Consider the following 22,766-nt stretch of genomic DNA (forward strand, 5'->3'; position numbering starts at 1 on the left):
TAGTATCACCATAATGGCTCCTTTTGACTCTGCTTCATATACTTAAGCTCGGTCTGCAGCAGAGCTTTATAAAACCGTACAACAGCAGTGTAATTAAATAAAAACTAACTACATAAAGTGGAAACACTTACATGAAACACAGCCCAGGGATCTGCACGTCATGCAGAAGCTGAAATTTCATAATTTCACCAATGAAAAGTGCAAACAGCAATGGTAAAATAGAGAAACTTTTCTATTAATAAACCCTTAGTGTCAAAACGTAACCATCAAAACAAGTTGGATCACTTCCAAACAGCCAGTAAAACACATGGGAACGCGTCCAGCGGCTGTAACTGTTGTGCACAAACATCTGGCTTGGTTGTATAGTTACAGCTGATTACTGCAGAACTTAATGAGACGACCACAGACACTAAAACGAGTTATTTTCTTGTGATCACGAGAGATGGATTGTGTGATATTGTTCTTAATATCACAAAGGAATAACACTGTGAACACGCGGCAGATGTTCCCCATTTACTTTGTTCCCTTTGCAAAAAAAAAAAAGCAGACGGTGCAGGCTTGTTTATGTGTACAGAGTGTGTGTCTGTGTGTGTGTAAGTAGGAGTGAACACACATGGGTTTGTCGTCTTCAGTGAGATCCATCTACCTTCTGACTTTCCACTGCGGGAGTGAAGCCAACGTCTCACACCTCTGACGAGCTGCCAGCGAGCGACTGTAATGGAACGAAGTGATGGAAATGTCATGAGTGTGTACACACACACACGCACACACACACACACACACACACACGCGCGCGCGCATTGGGTGCCACTCCTAGAGAGCCAGGACTTACATGGAGCTATCTGGCTGAATAACGGTGACTCTGTTACTCGTCTTCTGCTCTCTCCTCCTCTCCTCTCCTTTGCCTCTCTCATCCTCTCCTTTGCCTCTCTCATCCTCTCCTCCTCTTCTCCTCTCCTATCCTCTCATCCTTCTCTCGTGGCCTACTCCTCTTCTCTCCTGGCCTCCTCCTATCCTCTCCTTGTCTCCTCTCCTCTTCTCCTCTCCTTGCCTCCTTCTCTTCTTTCCTCTCCTTGCCTCCTCCTCTAATCGCTTCCGCCTCTCCTTCTCCTCTCCTCTCCTCTCCTCTCCTCTCCTCGCCTCCTCATCTTCTCACCTCCTCCGCTCCTCTACTCGCCTCCTCCTCCTCTCATCTCCTCGCGTCCTCCTCTCCTCTCCTCTCCTCGCCTCCTCCTCTCACCAATGTGGAACCAACGAGTCATGTTTACAACATGGTCACTTGGCCCCTGCAGCATCTTAACAGTCCTTCCCTAGTTCCCTTAGGTCTCCTCGCCTCTCTCCTCGCCCCTCGTCTCCACTCCTCCTCCTCCTCCTGCTCCTCCTCCTCCTTCTTCTCCTCCTCCATCAGCCCGTCATCCTCTGTGGCGAAGGTATTCAAAGCATTCCTGCCGACCGACCCATCGCCGCCTGGCTGCCGTCTCCACGCGGAGCGGCTCGACCCAAATAAGGCCGGGCTTTTCCAACTCGACGTGAGCGGCCAGATGGGGAGAGGCAGCTGCTGAAAGGCCATGCCCTTTTAAGGATGAAGTTTCCTTTTTTTCTTTTCTTTTCCTTCCTCTTCCTTCCTCTTATTTCTCCTCCACACTCCTCCCTCCCTCCCTTTCTCTCTCTCTCTCTTGTTAGACTAGTGAAGTCATCCTTCCTCATCTGCTCCTTTTAAGCCGGCCTTTTTGAGAGGGAGGTTCCTGCGACGCATATACAAACACTCAGTCAAGCGTCCACACTCAAGCCTGCACGCCGCACCAGACGCAAAGAGAACTGACCTATCCCTTCACACAGTGAGTATGCTTTTATTTTGCTTTTACAGGATAAAGCTCCTCAACTCAAGTTGGAACATTTAGTCTGCCATCGCTCTGTAGACCTCTCAGTAGAGAGTTTTGAGGCCTTCCTAACTTCCTTTATATATATATATATATATATATATATATATATATATATATATATATATATATATATATATATATATATAATGCATGTGTTGATCTGCTGTGTTTGAATTTAGAAGTTGTCCTTTCAAAATAAGAGCAACGTTAAGGAGAAGTCCGTATGCAAATACACTTTGGGATGCGTCGAACCAAGATTTGAACAACAGATATCACACACACACACACACACACACACACACACACACACACACACACACACACACACACACGCACACACTAATGTGTCTGGAAATGACAAGAGTATTATACATTTGGTTTGAGGTGTTGATGTCTGTGAGGATGAGTTCCACGTGGTCGATGGAGTATTGTTCACTTAAAAACTGCAGTTTTCTCAATGGACCCTGGTTGCTGACGGGGATTATCCCGTAGCACCTAATCATGTTAGTTTTTTACCTCATTAAAATGACTCCTCATGATGAGTCAGGTGTTAAAAAAAAACTTATCTTGTGCATGTGAAGGGAGGAGAGCCAGACAGTGTTTCATATCTCTGTCATGTGTCCATACTTGTATTTGCGCAAGCAAATAATCAACTTCCATATAAGGGCTGTTTGAGGCCCGCGAATCCACAAAGTGTGAAAGGTCGCGACGCTCGCAAAGACGAGCACAGACGTGCAGGTAGACGGGCGCGACACCAGGGGTATGATTAACAAATGAAGCGAGTGATGAGCGAGTGAAAGGACGGGGAAGAATCTGTACTGACGTGTGTGTCTGGAAAGGATGCGTGACAAAGCGCTGCGTTGTTAAAAACCCCAAAAGGCCCCACGCAGTGGGGAGAGGTGAGCGCCAGTAAAGACACAATAATGAGACACACCTGGCTGCTGATTACTCTCAATCAGGTCTGCAGACCTGCAGATGGAAAGCACAACGAGCAGAGACACATCCTCCAGACTGCTATCCTCTGTTTAACAAGGTTTTTTAATATATATATATACAAGTGAAAGCGTGTGCAATGTCTAAAAGCTTTCTGCTCAAGATGGCAGATGGCAGGGCGCCCAGCGCTCCCAGTAAAACCATTAGCAGCTGAAGTGAAACAGCAGTGACGAAAGCCGATAACAAGATCTCCTCTGCCAATCACGTGACAGCGCATGAACGCAGCGTTTTGTTGTTTTTTAAAAGGCCAAGAACCACAAGGACTCACATCCGTGTGGCAACGCAAGGCAACACACACACAGACACACAGACGACTGCAGAGTGAGTGGAAATGCATCATGTCAGACGCACAGCAGCCATGAGGTTTGTCAGAAGAAGAATCAGAATCAGTCTTGGCGAGCACTTTTTATTAGAAAAAAAAACCCTCTCGTCGCTCATAAACATCTGGCGCATGTGAGCAGAGCAGCAGACGCCACAAAACCAGAGAGGATGGAGTCACTGAGAGGAAGAGAGAGAGATGTTCTTCTTCGCTGGTCCACGACCTCCGTAGGATGCAACGATTACAGCCGTTAATAGGTCCAGTTCATAGTTGCCAAGTCATTACGCGGCGGTTAGCCAGTTAACCGGCGAGGCCGCATGACGCCACGTCCTCCAGAGCGGTTTCCTGCTGTGAGGCGGCTTCACCATGGAGATGGAGAAACAGAGCAAAACACAAAGGAGGGAGGGAGGAGGGAGGAGGTGAAGTCATGTTTGTGGACGACAGAGCCATTACAGACTTTTCCTTTTTTAATCAGGTCATTACGTTTATTTAATTGCTCAATCATTTGGTATCAAATCTTGTAAATGCTCATTGGAAACATGTGAAGACTCTAACTTTCCTCTGATGTTTTAATTACCCGTCACAAAAGCTTTAGTTCCTACATTACATTCATCTGACGCTTTTATCCAAAGCTCTATACAGGGAGCAATTTAGGAGTGTTTTTGTCTTTCTTTTGACAGTAAAAGAGGTCATTGTGTCGTCCAGGGTTCTTGCATGGATCCTTTTAGGCCCTCGGTTCTTCCAGGAACCTTCAATGAGCTTCAGGACTCTAACATTTAAATAAGGTTCCTCCAGACGCTGCCAGGTGTCCGAGGTTCAGAGTTTACTTGGAGAAGCTTCTGCCAGTTCTTTGATTACCTGATTGGAAATTTGAGTAATTTAATCATATATCAAGGGTTTCTTAAAGCACCCTTAAATATATTTCTACAGCACTTTTTAGTTTTTACGTTGCAGTAATGAATTAAAACTACCATTTCCCTTTTTAAATATCCAATCAATGATTTAAATAATAGTTTACAATTAAGAGCGAAATGCATCCTTTCTTCCAACACTTAATGATTTACTGCACTAAAGATTATTATTAGTAGATTGAAAGTTGCAGGGACATATTTTCTAAAAAAGCTGGTTGTCAGTGTTGTACTGGTCGTACTTGCAGAAGCATCTGTAGATAAAGAAATGGAAAGTTACTGAATTCATTACAACCTTTGCTTGGTACAGAAAAGTCTGACGACGCAGAAGAATGCAGTTTACAGAAATCAAGTGAGCCGCTAAATATTAAGGAGAAGCAGTCAGACGGCACGGGAGCTTGTTGGCAGATCGTTCAGAGTTATTGCAGCCGGGCCGCGACCCAAAGACAACAACTAACAACGAGTCTCTGGAGACGCACAAATACCAGGAATAGAGACCGAGCTCTGACAGGCTTACTTGACCTCTTTAAAATATGATGTGATGGTTGTCCTGCAGTGTACACACACACACACACACACACACACACACACACACACACACACACACACACACACACACACACACACACACACACACACTCTAATGCTGGACTTAAGGGAAAAATTCTGCTTTTCTTCTGTTCACAAGACATTAGAAGGCACTGAGTTCATGTGGTGAACATAACTTCTACGTTGTGTGTGTGTGTTTTAAAATTGTAGGCCACATAGTTTATGAGGCCAAGAACTAGAAGCCAAAGAAAAAAAAGAAACCAGGAGAACATCAGTCCGTGATAATGATTATACAATGACGTATGTCGGTGGGAATAACAAGCGTGTGTGTGTGTGTGTGTGTCCCAGTTAGAAGGAAACACAGACATGAGATGAAATCTACAACCTGAACTTGTGGTTGTATGTAAGTGAGCGTGTTGCCCAACGTCTGTGTGTGTGTGTGTGTGTGTGTTTGGGTTCTTGCGGCCTGGAAAAAGCACCGCAGGGAACTGACAGGATATCACACGGGTTGGTGCTGAAGCTCTGAGCAGGAACCCGTTGCTGCCGTCGGCGTGCAGACTCTAACGTGCAGTCGATCTACTCTCAGCGGTGGAGCAAGCACACGGGTGCTTTGTGTAGCATTAACCTCAGGGTCGGTAAATCCATACATTAAATATGGTGCTTTACTCACTGGAAGTAAATCAGACTCTCATTTGATTATTTTTCTTCCAGCTGCAGCAGTTTTAGTGAAACAGCTTCAGTAACTTTACTGCCTACATTATCTGGTCAGATCAAGCTAGCAGGAAAACACATTGCAGCGTTTAGCAGACTGACAGACGGGTAATTGAATGGTATTCAGCCTACGAGACTGTAAGGAAGTTAATGAGTTTGTTTTGACCGTCGCCATCTTTTTTTTTTTTTTTTTTTTTAAACCAGAAGGATGAGCTCAGTACAATCTGAACACTGCATGTGACATATTTAGGCGATCAGAAAAGGTTACGACTAACTTTAACGAACTGGAAACACATTATAAAAGTGTTAAAACTGTAAAATGGAAATGTTTTTTGCACAGAGCCCCCTGCTGGCTGTTAGAAAGAATGCAAGTACCCACACATTGGCTTAACTTTGCAGACCTGGACGTTCAACGCAACTCATTATAAAGTTGGAAACATTGGCAACTTCATGCTTTATCAATTTAGAAGGTGGGCATATGCCAACGTTGATTTAAAACGTTTGTATTTAGGTTTAGGGTTAGGATTAGCTTTGAGGTTCACATGACCTTCGATCAGTTGAAGACGGGTATGGAGGGAAATAGGAGAGAAAGACCTTGTGTGCCGGCTTCAGTTTGCATACTGTCAGTATTATGAGACGGATTTAATTAAACCATAAAAAGACTCGCGTCACTCCGGTCTTGGCCCGCCTTGCAGTGACTGAATCCCAAACGGCCAACTGGAAAAAACTCTGTGACCGAAGCGCACAAGTGTCGGCAATTGTTCATGAACTCAATTTTATTATTCGCCCTCGGTGACGCCATTTTCCCGTCCTGTTCCAGAGATGAGCCTCCTCCAGTCACCTTCTGGGTTTTAATCTTTTCCATTAACATTTGAACTTTTAACCTCCCCCTCCCTCCAGGAACAGGAAGTTGAACCGACCTGACGTCAAGATGGCAACACAGGTTGGCTGGTGCAGACAAGCACGTTGATATGGAGGGGTTTTTTTTGCACTTGGCTGCCGGCCCAAAAGGCCATACAGAGGCATACGATTACAAGTGCTGGCAACGACGTATGGAATTATGCAAAACGCTGATACAGAGCTCCCATTGTACATCACTTGGCCTCGGACAAAGGTCCGGATGCGGCTGCATGGTGTGCATTAGGAGACGCGACGCTGTTCGTGCCACTGTTCTGGGAAAAGGTGTTCAAATGAAGCGCTGAGCAAACGCTAACACACGCGCTTTTGACTTGCATGTCTTCTATTGTACTGCGTAAAAGAGTATCCAAGTGTGTTTTCAGTAAATATGCTTTCAATCTGGATTTTAATTTGCACAGCGATGCATGTTGGTGAATTCAGGCTCCATTTAAATGTCACTGTAATGTGAATGTCAGCTGTTTGTATCGCCTGTTTTCAAAAAAAGGTACAAGAAAACAGTAAGTTTGCATCTATAAACTGTAAGTGTTGTCATTAGTATACTCTTTGAATTTTCAAGATGGCAGATGAGGGTGATTCCAGTGAAGATCCAACTGCGGATCATCACATTTTATTTGTGACTCTTTAACTCTCCCCTTTTTAATATGCTATTGCATCGCCCCTTCCTCCGTTTGGCGCTCTCTCTCTCTCTCTCTCTCTCTCTCTCTCTCTCAGGGAGTCGGCATGGCTAACAAAGGTCCCGCCTTCGGCATGAGCCGGCATGTCCAGGATAAGATCGACAGCAAGTACGACTCCGATCTGGAGCTGGTCCTGGTGGAGTGGATCAGCCGCCAGTGTGGCGCCAGCGTGTCCAAGCCGGAGGCCGGAAAGATGGGCTTCCAGGCCTGGCTGAAGGACGGATGTGTGAGTGCAACACACGTGATTTAGTTTTTATCAAAAACTGAAGTTTGATGCAAGACAACTTAAATTAAGCATGTTAGTCGATTTTTTGATATTTTTAAAAATCTACATTTTAATCTCTCTTGCCCCCCCTGTCGCTCCGTCTTGTCTCCAGGTCCTGAGCGAGCTGATCAACAGTCTGTTCCCTGGAGACAAACCAGTGAAGAAGATCCAGAGCTCAACCGCAGCCTTCAAACAGATGGAGCAGATCTCCCAGTTCCTCAACGCTTCGGAGAAGTACGGCGTCACCAAGACCGACATGTTCCAGACCGTAGACCTCTGGGAAGGTGAAGGGGGCGATGGGGGTTCATGGTCCTCATTCTGCAAACATGTAATGCTAGGAAGCAAAACCTAGCTTGGGTTTAAGCACTTTGTTTGTGCGTTGGAGGAAAAAGTGCTTTGATATGTCGACGATAATCGTGTGTAAAAATGTGCAAAAATGCTTATTTCAGTGGCGTTGAGCGAATAAGACTTCTTAAGCGACGGGAGAAACTACTATTTCTTGAAGTACAAGCTAGTTATCTGAGATTTAACTTGACAAAATGCGATCCATCCCCAGATGGGATTAAGCACTTTGTTCGTGCAGTGGAGGAGAAAGTGCTTCGATATGCCGACGATAACAGTGTGTATATGTATGTGTGTGTACAGGTAAGGACCTGGCGGCGGTGCAGAGGACCCTGTCGGCTCTGGGCAGCTTAGCCTTCACTAAGGACGAAGGCACATACAAAGGAGACCCCAACTGGTTCTTCAAGTGAGTCCAATCGGAAAAAAATGTCCACCTCTGCAGTTTTTCAGTTGTGCATTTAGTGACGTTTTAAAAAAAAAATTAAATGCCATGTTGCAGGAAATCCCAGGAGAACAAGCGGGACTTCAGCGACGACCAGATGAAGGCGGGCAAGAACGTGATCGGTCTACAGATGGGGTCGAATAAGGGCGCCTCCCAGGAGGGCATGAGCTACGGAAGATCCCGACAGATCCTGTAAAAAATCCCTGAGCCACCGATTCCCCCGAAAACCATCCCCCCGCCCCCTTAAACCCTTCTTAGCGTAGAACATCCTCTGCTTTAGCGACTTTTTGAACGTGAATCCCTCCTCCTCCCCTCCTTCCCGGGCTTGACACTTGCCCCTCTGTGTTTTACGCTCGCACTGGCGCTCGTCACAGAGCTCGCCATGCTTCGTTCTTTCCCACTGCAGAAAGGTCCAGTACAACGTTTGTATAGTCTTAAGCGAGGGGGGAAGAAGAAAAAAAAAAAGTAACCATGAAAATGACCTTGGAGGTAAAAAAACCAAGATGACAATGTGCCGTAACTGACCCCGGTCTCATCTCTGATGCATACATCGTAAATGTCTGAATTTCGGCATTTGCTTGCTAGATTTTTCGTAATATTGGCTCTGGAATCCGACACAAATGTCAATCTGTGTTTTACGTGACGTACAGAAGGAAGATTCTTCACAAACTTGTGGCGCTCGATTACACCCCTACAGTTACACTATTGTAAAAAAATAAAATAAATCTGTCTACCACTCCCCACAACGCTTCACCTGTTGTATCAGCGCCAATATTTTTGTACATTGTCTCATTAAATGACTTTGAAATACATTTCTGACTTGGCTTTTGTGATTATTGGTGAAACAGTTGGACCTTTCTGGGGAAATAAGAAAATGGAGATGCATTCACCTGATGTCTTTTACTATTAAGTCAAAGGATATAGTCTGTTTCTGGTTTTCTAAGTGTCTTAAAATGATATGAAGATGGTGGGCAGAATCCAGCGCTAACAGTTGCAAAAATGCTTCTTTCAGTGAAGTTGAACGAATAAGAAGACTTCTTAAGCGACAGGAGAAACTAACTCTAGATGTAGAGGGAGGTTACCTGAGATCATAAATGCAAGCTATTCCTTTTTAAAGCAGAAGACTGTGTCATTGCAGTTTAGCATTATGCTAGTTTGGTAGCTTGTTAAGTGTTCCAAAAAGGTCATAGCGAGCCTTTTATACGATGTAGTCAAATAAATTGGATTTGCATGTGCTTTGTGTGACGTTCTGTTACTGCTAATACTTTCTGTATGACCAAAAATGAAAAAAAAAATCTGACAACGTTCCCGTCAACTGAAAGTGCTAATTAGCAAATGTTGGCATGCTAAGAGGCTACGCTAAGCTGGTGAACGTGGTTAAAACTTAACATTGTCAGTGTTTGCAAAGTTATCAGCAGTTATTGTAGTTAGCATTTTGGCAATAACATTTAGCTTCAGTAAAAGGAGCTGCTTATAATTATAAGTCTTGTTAAACTCCTCTAGGGTTCGTAAAAACTTGTACAATTCATGCTAAACGTATAGAAACACCACAATATCTCAAACATAATGAATATCTGTGTGTGAATGTGTTTTTAAAAACCATATCAAGAGTCAAATTAATCCATCAGGTGTTTTTATTTTCACTCCGATCACCTGTGACTTGCACAGCAAACACAGTTTCCAACGTCAATCCAAACACTCCTTCCCGTTTAAAAAAATTAGAACTCTTTATTACATTTTTTACAGAACACTTTGTAGAAATCATTGAACAGGCTCGATATATATATATATATATATATATATATATATATATATATATATATATATATATATATATATCTGTACAGCAGGCACACTGTGTATATATTACACTTCATAAAAAAATACATATACAAATCCCACACTTGAAAATCCCACTTCAAGTATTTATCAGTAGTTGGTTGATAACCCGCATTTAACGACCCCCCCCCCTTCCAATACTTAAAAAAATCTAATAACACCTGAGAAAAATAAATCTAGTTTGTAAAAAACAGTTTTCTTGGAACCTCACATTCACTTTTTAATGGAAGACCTTTCATATTACACTCACACACTCTGCAGACTCGTACCTTCCTGCAGTGCAAATCACCTTTTTTCTCCTCTTTGCGTTAAAGACCCGCAGGTGTTGGTGAAGTACATCCCACCAACCTGTAGGGGCTCAGTCCTTCGCGGTGTACAAACGTAGAACACAGACGAGCCTCAAACAGACAAACAGTCGGGACATTAAACCCTGTTAGACCTTTACTCTGACCCCCCCCCCTCTCCACACACAGATAAAGGCGTAAGGGAGGAGAGGGTGACAGCCTGAGACGTCCCGCGAGGGGTTTTTTCTTCACCTGGCTCGGTGCTATGTCGCCAGCCACTCCCCGTTCAAGAGCGGCGCTTTGGCTTCGGAGTCCAACACTGCGTGCAACTCCACCCCCGAGTCATCCTCCTCCTCCTCCCCTCCCCCTCGTTCCTCGTCCCCGTTCCCCTCCAGCAACACCTCCTCCGCTCCTCTCCCTCGGCGCCCTCCCCTGGCCCGGTGACCTCCCCGTCTCCTGCGCAGGCAGAGGAGGCCCCGGAGGTCCATGTGGGCCAGCGTGACCTCCAGGGTGTAGTACAGGGACCAGAAAAGAGCAAAGCAGCCCAGCAGAAGCAGGAACTGGACAAAGGAGACGTGGATGAGGTAAATCACAAGAAAGGGAAAGTTAATTTCACCTTTTAGTTGAAGGTTTAGTTCAGGGTCAGCTTGGATTTTTTACTGAATGTGTATGGGAGTAATCAGCTGTTTGCTAAAATGGAGGCAAACGCACATTAACACTTCTTAAACCATCACAACTTCACTTTTAAAACACTAATCAAATGTCAAATTTGACATTCACGCCCTCAGGGTCCACGTGAGATGTCGTGGCTATAAATATCAGAGGTTAAGGTCTGCAAATCGTCAAGAAATGTGTCTGTTCTTGTGAAGACGTGTATGCCAATGCCTCCATTCTGCATATGGTCTTTTTACATGACTTAGATATGGAATTATCCTTTTAATAGGGATTTTCTTTCAAAGGGGGGGAAGCAGCCTGGTGGTTCCAAGGTACAACATTTAAGAGAAGACAGGAAGTTTAGAGCGAGACAGAAGAGACAGAGGGGCAAGGTCACCAGAGAGCTGTTCACCTTCAGGTTGTTGGAGGTGAAGGGGCTGACGATCTCTGGAGGGACGTCCAGGCCCGGAGGGCAGGGCAGCGAGAAGCTGCTGTCCAGATACATGCCGCTCATCGCCTCCTCCACCAGCCTGCCAATCAAGGTCAGGGGTCACACACGTTTAGAGAAATGGATTTCCATGACTTTAAACAAATGTTCATGAATTTTAACTTAATTTTCATGAGTTTTAACTACATTTTTATGACTTTTAAACACATTTTCATGACTTTTAACCAAATTCTCAAGACTTAATTAAATTTCCGTGACTTTTAACCACATTTTTATGACTTTTAACCAAATTCTCATGACTTTTAACCACATCTTCATAACTTTTAACCACATTTTTATGAGTTTTTACCAAATTCTCATGACTTTTGACCACATTTCCATGACTTTAAACCAAATGTTCATGAGCAAACATTGTGTGAAATCTGTGTGTAAACAGTAAAAAGTGATAAAATGTAGTATTTAAACTAACAATGAGGATTCAAAGCATACAGTAAACCATAAATGACAAATGAGAGACAATAGTTTGATTAAAAGAATAAACATGTATATAGATGCCTGTATGTATGCCTGCTTATATTTTGAGCCTATTTCTTTTAAAAGCAGATTCATTATTTCAAACCCGGCGTAAATGAACGTCATGAACACATGAATATAACACATTTCCATGACCATAACCGTTTTTTAAATTCCAGGTTTTCCAGGTTTTCCATGCCCGCATGAACCCTGAAGGTGCAGCTAATCAACGCGCAGCACACCTAAGACAACCGTTACCGGCGCATTCGGGGACAACATACATTAAACCTCGCCACCGTCCCGATTGGCAGCGAGGCGACGCTCTTACCTGCGCCTGTCCTGGACCTCGGCGTGGGTCATGGAGGAGCCGTACAGGCTCAGCTGCCACCGCATCAGCACCCCGGACGTGGCACACTGCGCGAGCGTCGTCTCTTCTGTGGGATTATCGGGTCACGAGGGTCACGAGGGAGAGCAAACATGAGCAATGGCGAACGTGCAAGAGGCCGGACTTTTCCCATCGCAGCATCTAGTGTCGGTGCGTGAGCTTACTGTGGTCGGATATCTTGAGGGTGTACTGGCCTTCTGCTCGCTCGCCCCAGCAGCGCACGGTGGAGAAAGTCCAGTCCTGGTACCCTGAAGGGTCTCTACGAGCCCAGCAGAGAGAGTTGCACAATTAGACTGCAGCCAAAAAGGAGGTTTGAGGACATTTCAATAGAAGTTTTATCCATCCATCCCTCCACCCGGTCGTACCTGTCGATGGCGCGCCGCGCCCCGATGACGGATCTCATGCCGCCGGGGCACACCAGCACGATCTCCACGCTGCCGCGGCAAGGATGGTTAATGGTGACGGTGACGGCCACGTGCTCCAGCGTCTCCATTCCTGATCGCTTGAGGTCGGCAGCAGAGACTGAGGGAGGGAAGGAGGGAGGGAGAGAGGGGGAGGACGGAGGGAGAGGCTTAGTGGCTTTCATGTGTCTGTACATGGGAACATCTGACACTGCATTGGCACAAATAAAAATGTAAACACTCACGTGTATCTACGATGCAATCACTTTGAATAATTTAGCAAGGTTCATGCAGGGTCCGCGAGTTAAATGTTGGACTTTTTAAGACTTTTTTAGAAGCGCAAAGCATATAACTGTACCGGTTAAATAATGAAAGGTGTGATGGAAAACCAGTGGGCATCACTTTCCTCAAGATATAAAGCTTAAAAAGTAATTCAATGTCTTTTGAGACTTCTAATAGACCTGCAGTAAAAAGAGAAAAATTATATTGATCACATTATAATCATATTTTAAGTTAATAATCTACATATCTGTATGTGTATAAGTTAAGAATTGTAATGGAACTTAATTTATTCCATTCCTCTTATTTTTACACGATTACATTACTCCCGCTTCCAATGAAATGTTGGCTTGTTAAAGTACAAATTTTGTGATAGTATTACATCGACCACTTTAATAAGACGTTTAAAATACATTTTAAATGGTAACAGGGACAGAAAACATGGCGGCGTACTGAGAGAACTAGCGATTAAAAACGTAAATTAAATCTCAATCCTCCGTCAGACTCTGGCTCTTTCTTGGACTCTTTCTCTCTTTGAATCATCCGTCATCCAGCGTTCCCTCCCTCTCTTTAAAGTGAGCCTCGGCGCTCTCGGGCCATGTAGGGCCGCGACGAGGGGGCAGCGAAGGGGACGAGGGAGCGTAAACAAGAGGTGAGGAATGGAAGCGTCAGGGGACCGATGGAGCTGAAAGGAGGGAGGAGGTGAGGAGAGGAGGCAAGAGGAGGAGAGGTGAGGAAAGTGGATGTGTGGAGGGGCAACAGAAAACAGAAATAGACGTAGAGAAGAGGAAGGAATTCATATGCGTCCGATTTGAAAGTGATGGATTCAAAATGATTTCCCACAAATACACAAAGTCTTCTTTTCATTCAGATTGTTTTTTTTACTGGATGAACTTCCTCCTTCAGGGCTTTTTGTGATCAGTAATAAACTCCAGGTTATTGTCCAGGCACCTGAGGAATGAGAGGATGGAGAAATGTGCGGGGGCAATACTGTCTTTTACACGAGATAAAAGACAAAGAGCCGCGTTACGTCCCCGCTTCGTTCACTGGGAAGCTCTCACTAACAATCACAAGACGCGACGCGCTGTTGTCGCTACTCTGCTGCTCATGGAGACTCTCAGTAGGATTTAAATGAAATGTGGTGCCAAAAAGAGATTAAAATAAAAATAACTGACTGTAAATTAGTCCTTACTCGAGGGACGCGAAACATCCTGAGATTAAGCCGTTTAAATAAAGACTTGGAAAGCAAAAACAAGAAGGAAGAAGAATGTACAGATATATGGAGTAGATGTGGAAATGTACAAGGAAATTTATGAGGGTGAGTCGCTCCAATAAATTCAAGATGTGATCATAAACTTTGAGCATGCTTTGGAGCGAGGGAGCGCTCGCTGACTGTCGCCGTACATTTAGCCTTTTTGTGTTATTTAACCAACTTTTCTCTTGAATCTCATTCGATATTTTCTATTTATTTCAGAAGAACCAACAAGCTCAACCAGCATCAAGTTGTTTTTTGTGGAAGGACGCAGCAGCAGCTGTGTTCGAGTGTGTGTCTTCACACACTCGCTGCTACACACTCGAACACAGCTGCTGCTGCTGCGTCCTTCCACAAAAAACAACTTTGACACGGATGATTTGAGTCACATAAACACACACACACACACACACACACACACACACACACACACGCACACACGGTTGTGTTCACGTGAAAGGCCTCGTCCACGCAGCCCAAAACACACAGGAACAGCGACAACAAACACTGCCGACCAGCGTGACAGCAGACGTACGAGTGACCCGACTGAGACGGACTGAAGGGAGGAATTAAACGTCCTCGTGTTGCTTTTTCACAGTTTTTTTTCCCCCCTGAAATCTTTTTTGAAAGTAAGAATGGACAGACCGTGTGAGTCTGCGACTCTCACACACACTTGGAAGATACAGATTGAGGGAGCAGAGGAAAAGAGACGAGGGAGCAGGGAAGGTCACGACGAGGTCACCGCGAGCATGTCACGACTGATCGTATCATACGCGTCGAAAGACGAGGTGAGGAGTGCAAAGAGGGAACAAAAAGCTACTGAGAGGAGAGGCAGACTGGGAAGGGGGAAAAAAAGGAGGAATCTGGGAAATATCTGAGCTCAGTATTTCCCTGTGTACGCAGGAACTCGCAAACAAGAGAACATGACCTAATATGGAGAGGCAGCCTGGCTGAGGAGCAGAGAGGGAAGGAGGGAAGGAGGGAGGGAGTCAGCTGCGTAGTGCAGTGTGTAAACTCAACAAGCAGCTGTTCAGAGCCGAGCCGAAGAGTTTTACCTTGCCAGGTTCGGACCAGCTCATCTGGATAATTCGGAACGGGCGCTTCCTCCTTTATCACTGTGCTCTGATAGGACACGAGAAACGGCACCGACTCCCACACCTGAGAGGGAGGAGAGAGAGGGGGAGAGGGAAGGGAGGTTAGGAGCGGTGACTTTGGGTAGGAAGTACATGACTCATTAAATAAAACGACTACCAGATGAACTGGCTGCCGCGTGAGCGCGTACCTTGGCGGCGTTGACGAGTCTCCAGGCGTTGAGGACGCCGAAGCCGTGCTGGTGGCTGTGGTGGAAACCGGCTGCGTTCACGCTCCAGTCGGTGCTGCTGTCGCACTGACGGAAAACAAACACCATGACGGTGTTACCTTCTGGACAGCTGCTTTGCAGTCGTCGTACATGTTTAATATCATTTCCTCTGTATCACTCTCTCACTACGTCTCTCTCTTTAGGGCGAGGAAGAGGTCCAAGAACCACGAACCTGAGCAGAGCTAAATGAGGCATTTTGAACACTTTGATTGGATTGACTGCTTCTCTCCATCAGTGTCTTTGTAAATTGCATATATTTCGGTTTTGGACTGATTGTTGAGGGGTGGGGGGGAGGGAGCAAATCCAATATATTTGAAGCTTCTGGGAATCTGTAACTTCCAATATTTGCATTTTAATTTCCAAAAATATCATAGAGATGTTGATAATTAACCGTCCAACCTACGATACGAATTTTGTTCTATTGTACTGTTGCTGACTTCAGGCCGAAGCTCGAAATTAGCTCAAAATTAGCTTAAAATTAGCATCCTTCATTAGGAAAAATAAACAGCAGATGTATCATAAAGATAACTGTTAGATTAAAGGCAAGTTACTGCACCACTCGGGTGATGGAGAGACAAAGAGGCATGAACAACGCACAAATTTACTATTTTATGAAACGGAAAATGCATTGAATATGTTCCTCAGAAATATATATATATATATATATATACACACACACATACACACACACACATATACACCTTCGACCGTCTCTCCTCAGCTCAGTGTCCAGTCGCCGCTGCCCCTCCCCTCCCTGCGGCCGGCTTACCTTGGTGGCGGTGAAGGTGATGATGTGTTGTACGTCCCTCCAGCTGAGACAGGGGCGGACCTGCAGCATGAGCGCCACCATTCCTGCCGCCAGCGGGGCGGCGGCGGACGTGCCGGTGTGGCCCTCGGTGCAGCCAGTGCCCCTCTGCATGGACCAGTCCGACGTCACCTGCGGAGGGAGGGAGGGAGGAGGGAGAACTTGAGCGGAGATGCGTCAGCGGAGACTCGGATTCAGGGTGGCGATGCCAAACACACACACACACACACACACACACACACTGGCACCGACATGTGCGGGTAAACATCGGCTGGATGAGTGACTACAACCCTTTTACTGAGTATATCCAACAAAAGCTATCCTCTGGCATGAAGGTTCTCCCTTTAAACAAACAACGAGCAGACGATACTTCATCGAGTGCCAGCGTCACAGACACTGTGTGTGTGTGTGTGTTCCGACTAATGGGAAACATGAGGACCGCATGGGGAGGTCGTAAAGACATAAAGAACACAATGCATAAATTTAAAGTGAAGATATATACATGCAGAGAATGGATGTGGACAGCGGTTGACGTAAAACAAAAGGATTTATAGACGGGGTTAAGAAAACGACTTTCATTATTATTCTTTTAACATGTTTCAAAGCGCCATCGTGTGACAGCCGGTCCGACAGCAGGATCACAGCGATGAGTTGTCGAGGAGCTCTCGGCCCTCTGTGTTTACACGAGGGCCTCGACCCTAACAGCTGTTGGATGTGGACGGCCTGTGCAGAGTCGCGGCGCTCGTTTATCCAGAGCGGCGCGCAAGCACCGACAGTCTGAACCTCGACACGCTCCACGCTCCACGTGATATTAAATCAGAAGCACCGTGTCTCTTCGGGTAAATGGCTGGAGTCGAGAACGCGTATGTGCTGTGTTTTGCGTCGCCACAGCCATCTCTTTGGGCGTGCACAATCAAGGATTACGGCTGAATCGCCTAGTAGGGTTTGCAAAACACAGTTCCAGGCTTCGCAGATTCGGCATGATACGACGCATCATGAATGCAGCCGTTCTCGGTCGGCTGCAAATCGGGTTCTTCGGAGTAGAACCCGGTAGCGGTTTGGTACGCGCTCGGCCTGCGGGTACACTGTGGTGAGCGGTGGATCGGTCTTCTGGCTAAGCTCTTTTCAAGCCTCGGCGCTGACATCCAGGGCCAAACAAACGGGTGGCAGATCGAGGTCAGTGGCTTCGTTGCCCCCCCTCGACGCCTTTCATCATCCGTCATCGTTTGCCGATGGAAATAGCCTCTGCTTGAGATAAATAGTAAACTAACGCTAATGTACAGAACGACATTACATCGTCTTTCAAAAACGTAACCTTCCATTAGTTGTTTTCGACTGTGACTGAGCCTCATATGTCCTGAATAAAGATGGACAGGTGGTTGACTTGGTTGGGACCTTTTTCCAATTTAGAGTCACTTGTTAATGACTTCTTGCTTTCCTGTTGTTCTCATCCATTCTCTGGTATAGTCATGTGTGTGTGTGTGTGTGTGTGTGTGTGTGTGTGTGTGTGTGTGTGTGTGTGTGTGTGTGTGTGTGAGTGTTACAAAGGGACCAACAATGCTCCTCAGCGTGCTTCCCCCGCTGCTGAAAGTGACAGCCAGCATGGACGCACACTCTTCAGCATAGGAGGGTTTCCTGCCTTGCTCATCCACTGCTCCTGCAACACACACACCACACAAACACACACACAATTATTTATGACCCAAATAACACACGTCCACGCCTCACTCAGACATCCGGGAGCTTCTGTGTCTTCTTACCGATGGTGATGGTGTAGATGGAGTTGGCGTACCCGTCGTAGTTGCAGTTGTCGTTGAATTGACCTCCGTTGCCACTGGCTACCACGAAGATGCTGCCGAAGCCTTGCCTGCCTGCGATCACCCCGTGCTGCAGCGCCGCCTGTGGAGGGGAGGAGAATAAATACATCATAAATAAAATACATCATAAAAAAAACAAACAGGGGAAGCTTTCTCTCTACTTCTTTTGTAACTGATCCGTTGCAGTGTACTGCCCTCTGCAGGACAAAGTCACTGCTGCACACACACACACACACACACACACACACACACACACACATCGTCTTCCTCTTACCTTGCCTAGCGGATGGGGTCCATCCACAGTGTGTCCGTCATCGTCTGGACCCCAACTGGAGGAGACAAGAGTCTAAATCAGAATCCAAGAGCAAGACGTCGTACGACAGCGCGATACATTCTGACGTTAAAACATTATGGCATTGTCAAATATTTACAGCGAATAAAAAAAGCATTGCAGGTTAACCACAGCTCCACCGGGCTTAATCTTATATAAGGTGCTGGAAGAATAAACAAGCTCAAATTGATCGATTAGATATCCTGACACTCAGACGTAATCTCTGTGTACCTTTGTTGTGTCAGTATTTAGTTTAAAAGCCACGAAAAGCCGGTAAGTCAACAACGTTTGTCAAAGGTTTGTTGGCTCAAGAGACACGTGGACACACCTGTGACATTTTACGGTTAATGAAAACCTCTCACAGGAGAGAGTCGGTTTGATACCTGCAGCTGTAGATGTCGTTGACCTGGTAATGCTTGTTGAAGGCGATGGCCTCCAGGCTGTCTGTCAACGGGCCGTCCAGCACTCTGATGCCTGAAAACAGAGAGAGAGACAGAGAGAGAGAGAGAGAGAGAGAGAGAGAGAGAGAGAGAGAGAAAAAGAGAGAGAATGTGTGACGACACACATTGATCCTGAAGTCTGTGGTCTCAGTGGTTCTTAGTGCCGGGACACTCGTGTTTAAAAATTCCCAAAATGGCCTGTGTACCTGCCACCTTGCTGCCGTAGGCCACGCCCACGGCACAGAAGCTGTTGTTGGGGACGGCCACGATCTCTCCGGCGCACCGCGTCCCGTGGTGGTTGTCGCTGTGGGCGTCCGGGTGAGGCATGGGGTCCGGGTCGTTGGAGTTTAGGTCGTAGCTGCCCTCGGCGCTCTGAGAGGGTTGAAGAATTGTTGGCAAGCTTCGAAACAGCTTCATTGTTTTTTGAAATCATAGAAAGTAGGTTTTGACTTACGTAGTTGGGCTGGATGTCCGGGTGGGTGTGCTCCACACCATCGTCTACCACCACCACCGTGACCCCTCGGCCAGTGATGTTGCGCTCCCACACCCCTGTGACGTTGATGTCCATTCCCTTGTAGAGGTGATTGTGCTGCAAGAGGACAAGTAAAAGTGAGGGAAAGGTGAGGTCAGATAGAAGGAGAGGAAACGTGAAGTGAGGGTTTCCAAAAATGCAGCTTCCACCCACCTTTTTCTTTGCAGTGGCGCAAAACATCACTAATATTTTTGGTATTTTTATTACCTTGAAATGCACTTTTGTTGTCTGATGTTCTCGTACCCACAGGACACACACTTTGCAACCAGGTGACATATTTAATGTCACCCTAACCGTTTGAAATAGGCTTGTGTGTTTGTATTTACATGTTTCAGTCTGTGAGATAGTCAAAGTCCCTTTTTACTTTGTCCACACAAAAGTCTAATATCACACTGATCTCATAAAGATATGAATTCTCAATAAAAACAGGAAAAGTGACTAAAGCACACGTTGTCAAACAGGTTCCTGATTGGCTGCCTGTAGATGAGTTCTACTCAAATAGCTATCTTAGAATAGAAACTAACACAATAAAATCAATAAAGAACATGGTATACAGATTATTTGACAGGTAAAAATATGAATGTATTCATTCTTGACACAAAGCCGTGCTGACGAGTGATTGAGCAAGACGAGAACAGATAGCGCGGGCTCTCACCAGGTGCCACTGTTTGGGGTAGTTGGGGTCGTTGAAGGCCACCGACCTCTTGGAGCGGCTCAGCACGCGCTCCTGGGAGTGCCACAGGACGTGAGGGTGGGCCGCTAGGACGTCACTGGGCCGGACACTCCTGCTCCAAATGCCGGCCGCGGATCCGGGTGCGACAGAGCACAGCAGGTAGTGGCCTTCAAGCTGTCCGATCTGGCCGTGGTTCTTCAGCCCGGCCTTCTCTGCGACCTGGGATGGAGAAAATACTGAGGATAAATTAAACTGGGACAATACGTGTGAGGAGAAATGAGGTGGTTGCAGAAAATAGGATACAAATGTGGGGCATTAAGGTAGCACTTACTAACTAACTATAACTATACTAACTACAATAACTACAAATTGCATTTAGCATAAGTAAAGAAAGTATGAAAACCAAATCATGAAACGCATAATAGTCAAGCTTATTAATCAATAGTTAAATATTTATAACTGTGTTTATGAATACTACTGAGTTACTAATCGGTGGAACAATGCTGTACAAATGATTCATTAAGTGTTTACTTGTGCTTTACTAATGCTAATTAGTGTGTAGTTATTATAAGTGCTACCAACAAAGTAAAGAAAATAAAACACACAGTGTAATGAATTTTAAAAAAAGAAGCTAAATCACGGACAATTAGTACTGCGTGAATTCTGTTATATTTGAAGACGTCAGAGAAAATGAAGCAAAATGAAGCTTGGAGCTCCTATGGAAAAAAACAAACAAATGCATCGGCTGTGAATGCGTGAAGCGCTGTACCCCGTTGGCGATGGCGTCCAGGTGCACGGAGCTCCGTTCCCCGTCTTCTCCCTCGCCGTGGGGGGCCGAGTGGAGCCGGACGGCCCACGACTGACCCAGGCCGCAGGAGGGTGACGGCCAGGGCGCGGGGAGAGAGGAGGCGCTGGAGAAGGGATTCGACGGGGCCACGGGGGTCATGAGGGTCATGAGCAAGAGGGCGAAGGAGGACAGGAAGAGGAGGAGCAGGAATGTGGGGAAGTAGGGCGTTGCCATGGCAACGGAGAGAGAGGGCGACACACGGGGGGGTCAACCAGGCGAGCCCTCCTCATCTGAACAGCAACCTGCAGGCGGAGGAGGAGAAGAAGAAGAAGAAGAAGAAGAAGAAGAAGAAGAAGAAGAAGAAGAAGAAGAACCCCTCCGTTAGTCGTGATGGCCGTTTTCTCGCCGGCTGCGTGCTGCATTTAGAGGCCACTCACTAAATTCACAAATTCACTAACTGGACACCGATTCAGACGGCTGTGGCTGAGGAGACATTTGTTTAACACTCTGCGGTTACTTCAGTGTTCCTGCACAGACTCCTGTGAGGTGGCTCTAACAGATGGATGCTATTCCATCAGCACCGTCAGGCTTCGAAAATTAAATTATCCGAAAAAGTAACAAACATGAGAGAGTTCAAGTGAGGCGTCTTTTTTCATTTGAAACCTATCAAATCCTCGATTTCACAGGTGACGGTGGACAATGCATTCTCGCACATGAGGTAGAATTGGATTGGTATTTGAAGAGCAGTCAACTGGATTTTTTCTGTGCGCCTGGATTAACCTGTTAGGGGTGTTGTGTGTCATTGGTCTCTCTCCAGAGCAAAGTTCACATGACACAAATATCCTTTGACTGAGCTGATTTAAAATTAACAGATCTGTAAAACTGAGTTTCACACAAAAGCACCACGTTAAATCTTGTGTGTAACCACAGATGTACATACAACGACTCATCGACTAGAGAAATCTGAGACCAAAACGACATCTCTTTCAGTCAACCTTTTCCACCTGAAATTCAAATGTGTATAATAACATTAACCCAACTCTGACATTGACAATCTATCATGGACACTGACTAAAAAAAGGAGAAATAACAAGATTACATTAGTCATGCGCCCAACTTCTCAACACCAAAACCTTGTCAGCTGCTGCGTATACATATATGTGTCTCTGACCACGTTGTAAATGATATATAACGTGTATTTAACACACAGATAGCATCAGATGTGAGTGATATCAACAGATATTTACCGTCAAGCGCCCTTTAACATCAACAGTAGCTTCCTTCTGTGTGACATATGGTGACAACATATGTGTGTGAAACCACCTGCTATGACTGCCTCTGTAATCATATAATCGCACCTGCTCGCGGCCCGACACACTGACCCAGCTAACACTCAGTTTTGCTGATTGTTTATTTTGTTTTGTAGTAATCCGAGCAGGTTAGCTAGCAAGCTAGCTTAGGTTTATGGTGGTCATTTAGAGTGAATTGACTGGAGACACTCAAAAATTACAACTACGATGAACTAACCAAACCCGTATGAACTTTAAAGCACACAGAATTAAGTCAACTTGGGAGTTGTTTTAAAACGGAAGCTTTGTGTTGACAGTCGGCTAACGTCGCTGTCCCGATGCTAAACGTTGATATCTCTGCCATGAAAGGAAACAGGAAATCCGGTTGAAAGTCATTGTTACCTGAACAATATTGTTTACTTTTTTAAATTTTTTTTATATCTTACCTTTTCGCCAAATCGCTGTTCCAGGTGAAAATAGGAAATAACAGTAAACTCGTCATCCCATTTCCGGGTAACGCGAGAAGTGGAAGCTCCACTGAACGTGTTACGTCATACAGCCGTTGGGTTCGCGTGGTGCGGGCCACCTGATTAGTCCGGAGTCACAAGGGGGCGGGGCGTACAAGGTCTAGCGCTCAGTCCACTTGTGTGTGTGTTTACTTTATGATCATAAA

The 22,766-nt window shown here is 45.7% G+C and overlaps 2 protein-coding genes across 3 annotated transcripts; one reads left to right on the forward strand and one right to left on the reverse strand.

Annotated features, from left to right (window-relative positions):
* The first annotated feature begins 1,670 nt into the window (after positions 1 to 1,670).
* tagln (transgelin) lies at positions 1,671 to 8,816 on the forward strand. Of its 2 annotated transcripts, XM_068585669.1 has the most exons (6): positions 1,671 to 1,838; positions 6,264 to 6,306; positions 6,993 to 7,181; positions 7,333 to 7,504; positions 7,866 to 7,968; positions 8,062 to 8,816. In XM_068585669.1, exons 2-6 carry the CDS (start codon positions 6,295 to 6,297, stop codon positions 8,198 to 8,200), a joined length of 615 nt encoding a protein of 204 aa, XP_068441770.1. In that variant the 5' UTR covers positions 1,671 to 1,838; positions 6,264 to 6,294; the 3' UTR covers positions 8,201 to 8,816. The 2 variants fall into 2 exon arrangements, with proteins under 2 accessions (XP_068441770.1, XP_068441771.1); XM_068585670.1 differs by lacking the exon at positions 6,264 to 6,306 and having other exon boundaries at positions 1,674 to 1,838.
* A 1,030-nt stretch (positions 8,817 to 9,846) lies between these two features.
* pcsk7 (proprotein convertase subtilisin/kexin type 7) lies at positions 9,847 to 22,633 on the reverse strand. Its single transcript, XM_068585613.1, has 17 exons — positions 22,540 to 22,633; positions 20,787 to 21,106; positions 20,000 to 20,236; positions 19,267 to 19,401; positions 19,019 to 19,184; positions 18,756 to 18,846; positions 18,316 to 18,370; positions 17,985 to 18,123; positions 17,781 to 17,881; positions 16,189 to 16,356; positions 15,342 to 15,446; positions 15,115 to 15,217; positions 12,493 to 12,649; positions 12,292 to 12,386; positions 12,071 to 12,176; positions 11,194 to 11,311; positions 9,847 to 10,687 (listed from the first exon to the last, which is right to left on the reverse strand). Exons 2-17 carry the CDS (start codon positions 21,036 to 21,038, stop codon positions 10,391 to 10,393), a joined length of 2,325 nt encoding a protein of 774 aa, XP_068441714.1. The 5' UTR covers positions 21,039 to 21,106; positions 22,540 to 22,633; the 3' UTR covers positions 9,847 to 10,390.
* Positions 22,634 to 22,766: the final 133 nt, after the last annotated feature.

Source organism: Clinocottus analis, unplaced genomic scaffold, assembly GCF_023055335.1.
Source record: "Clinocottus analis isolate CAN_PGR_092001 unplaced genomic scaffold, fCliAna1.0.p SCAF_2, whole genome shotgun sequence".
Taxonomy (NCBI): domain Eukaryota; kingdom Metazoa; phylum Chordata; class Actinopteri; order Perciformes; family Cottidae; genus Clinocottus; species Clinocottus analis.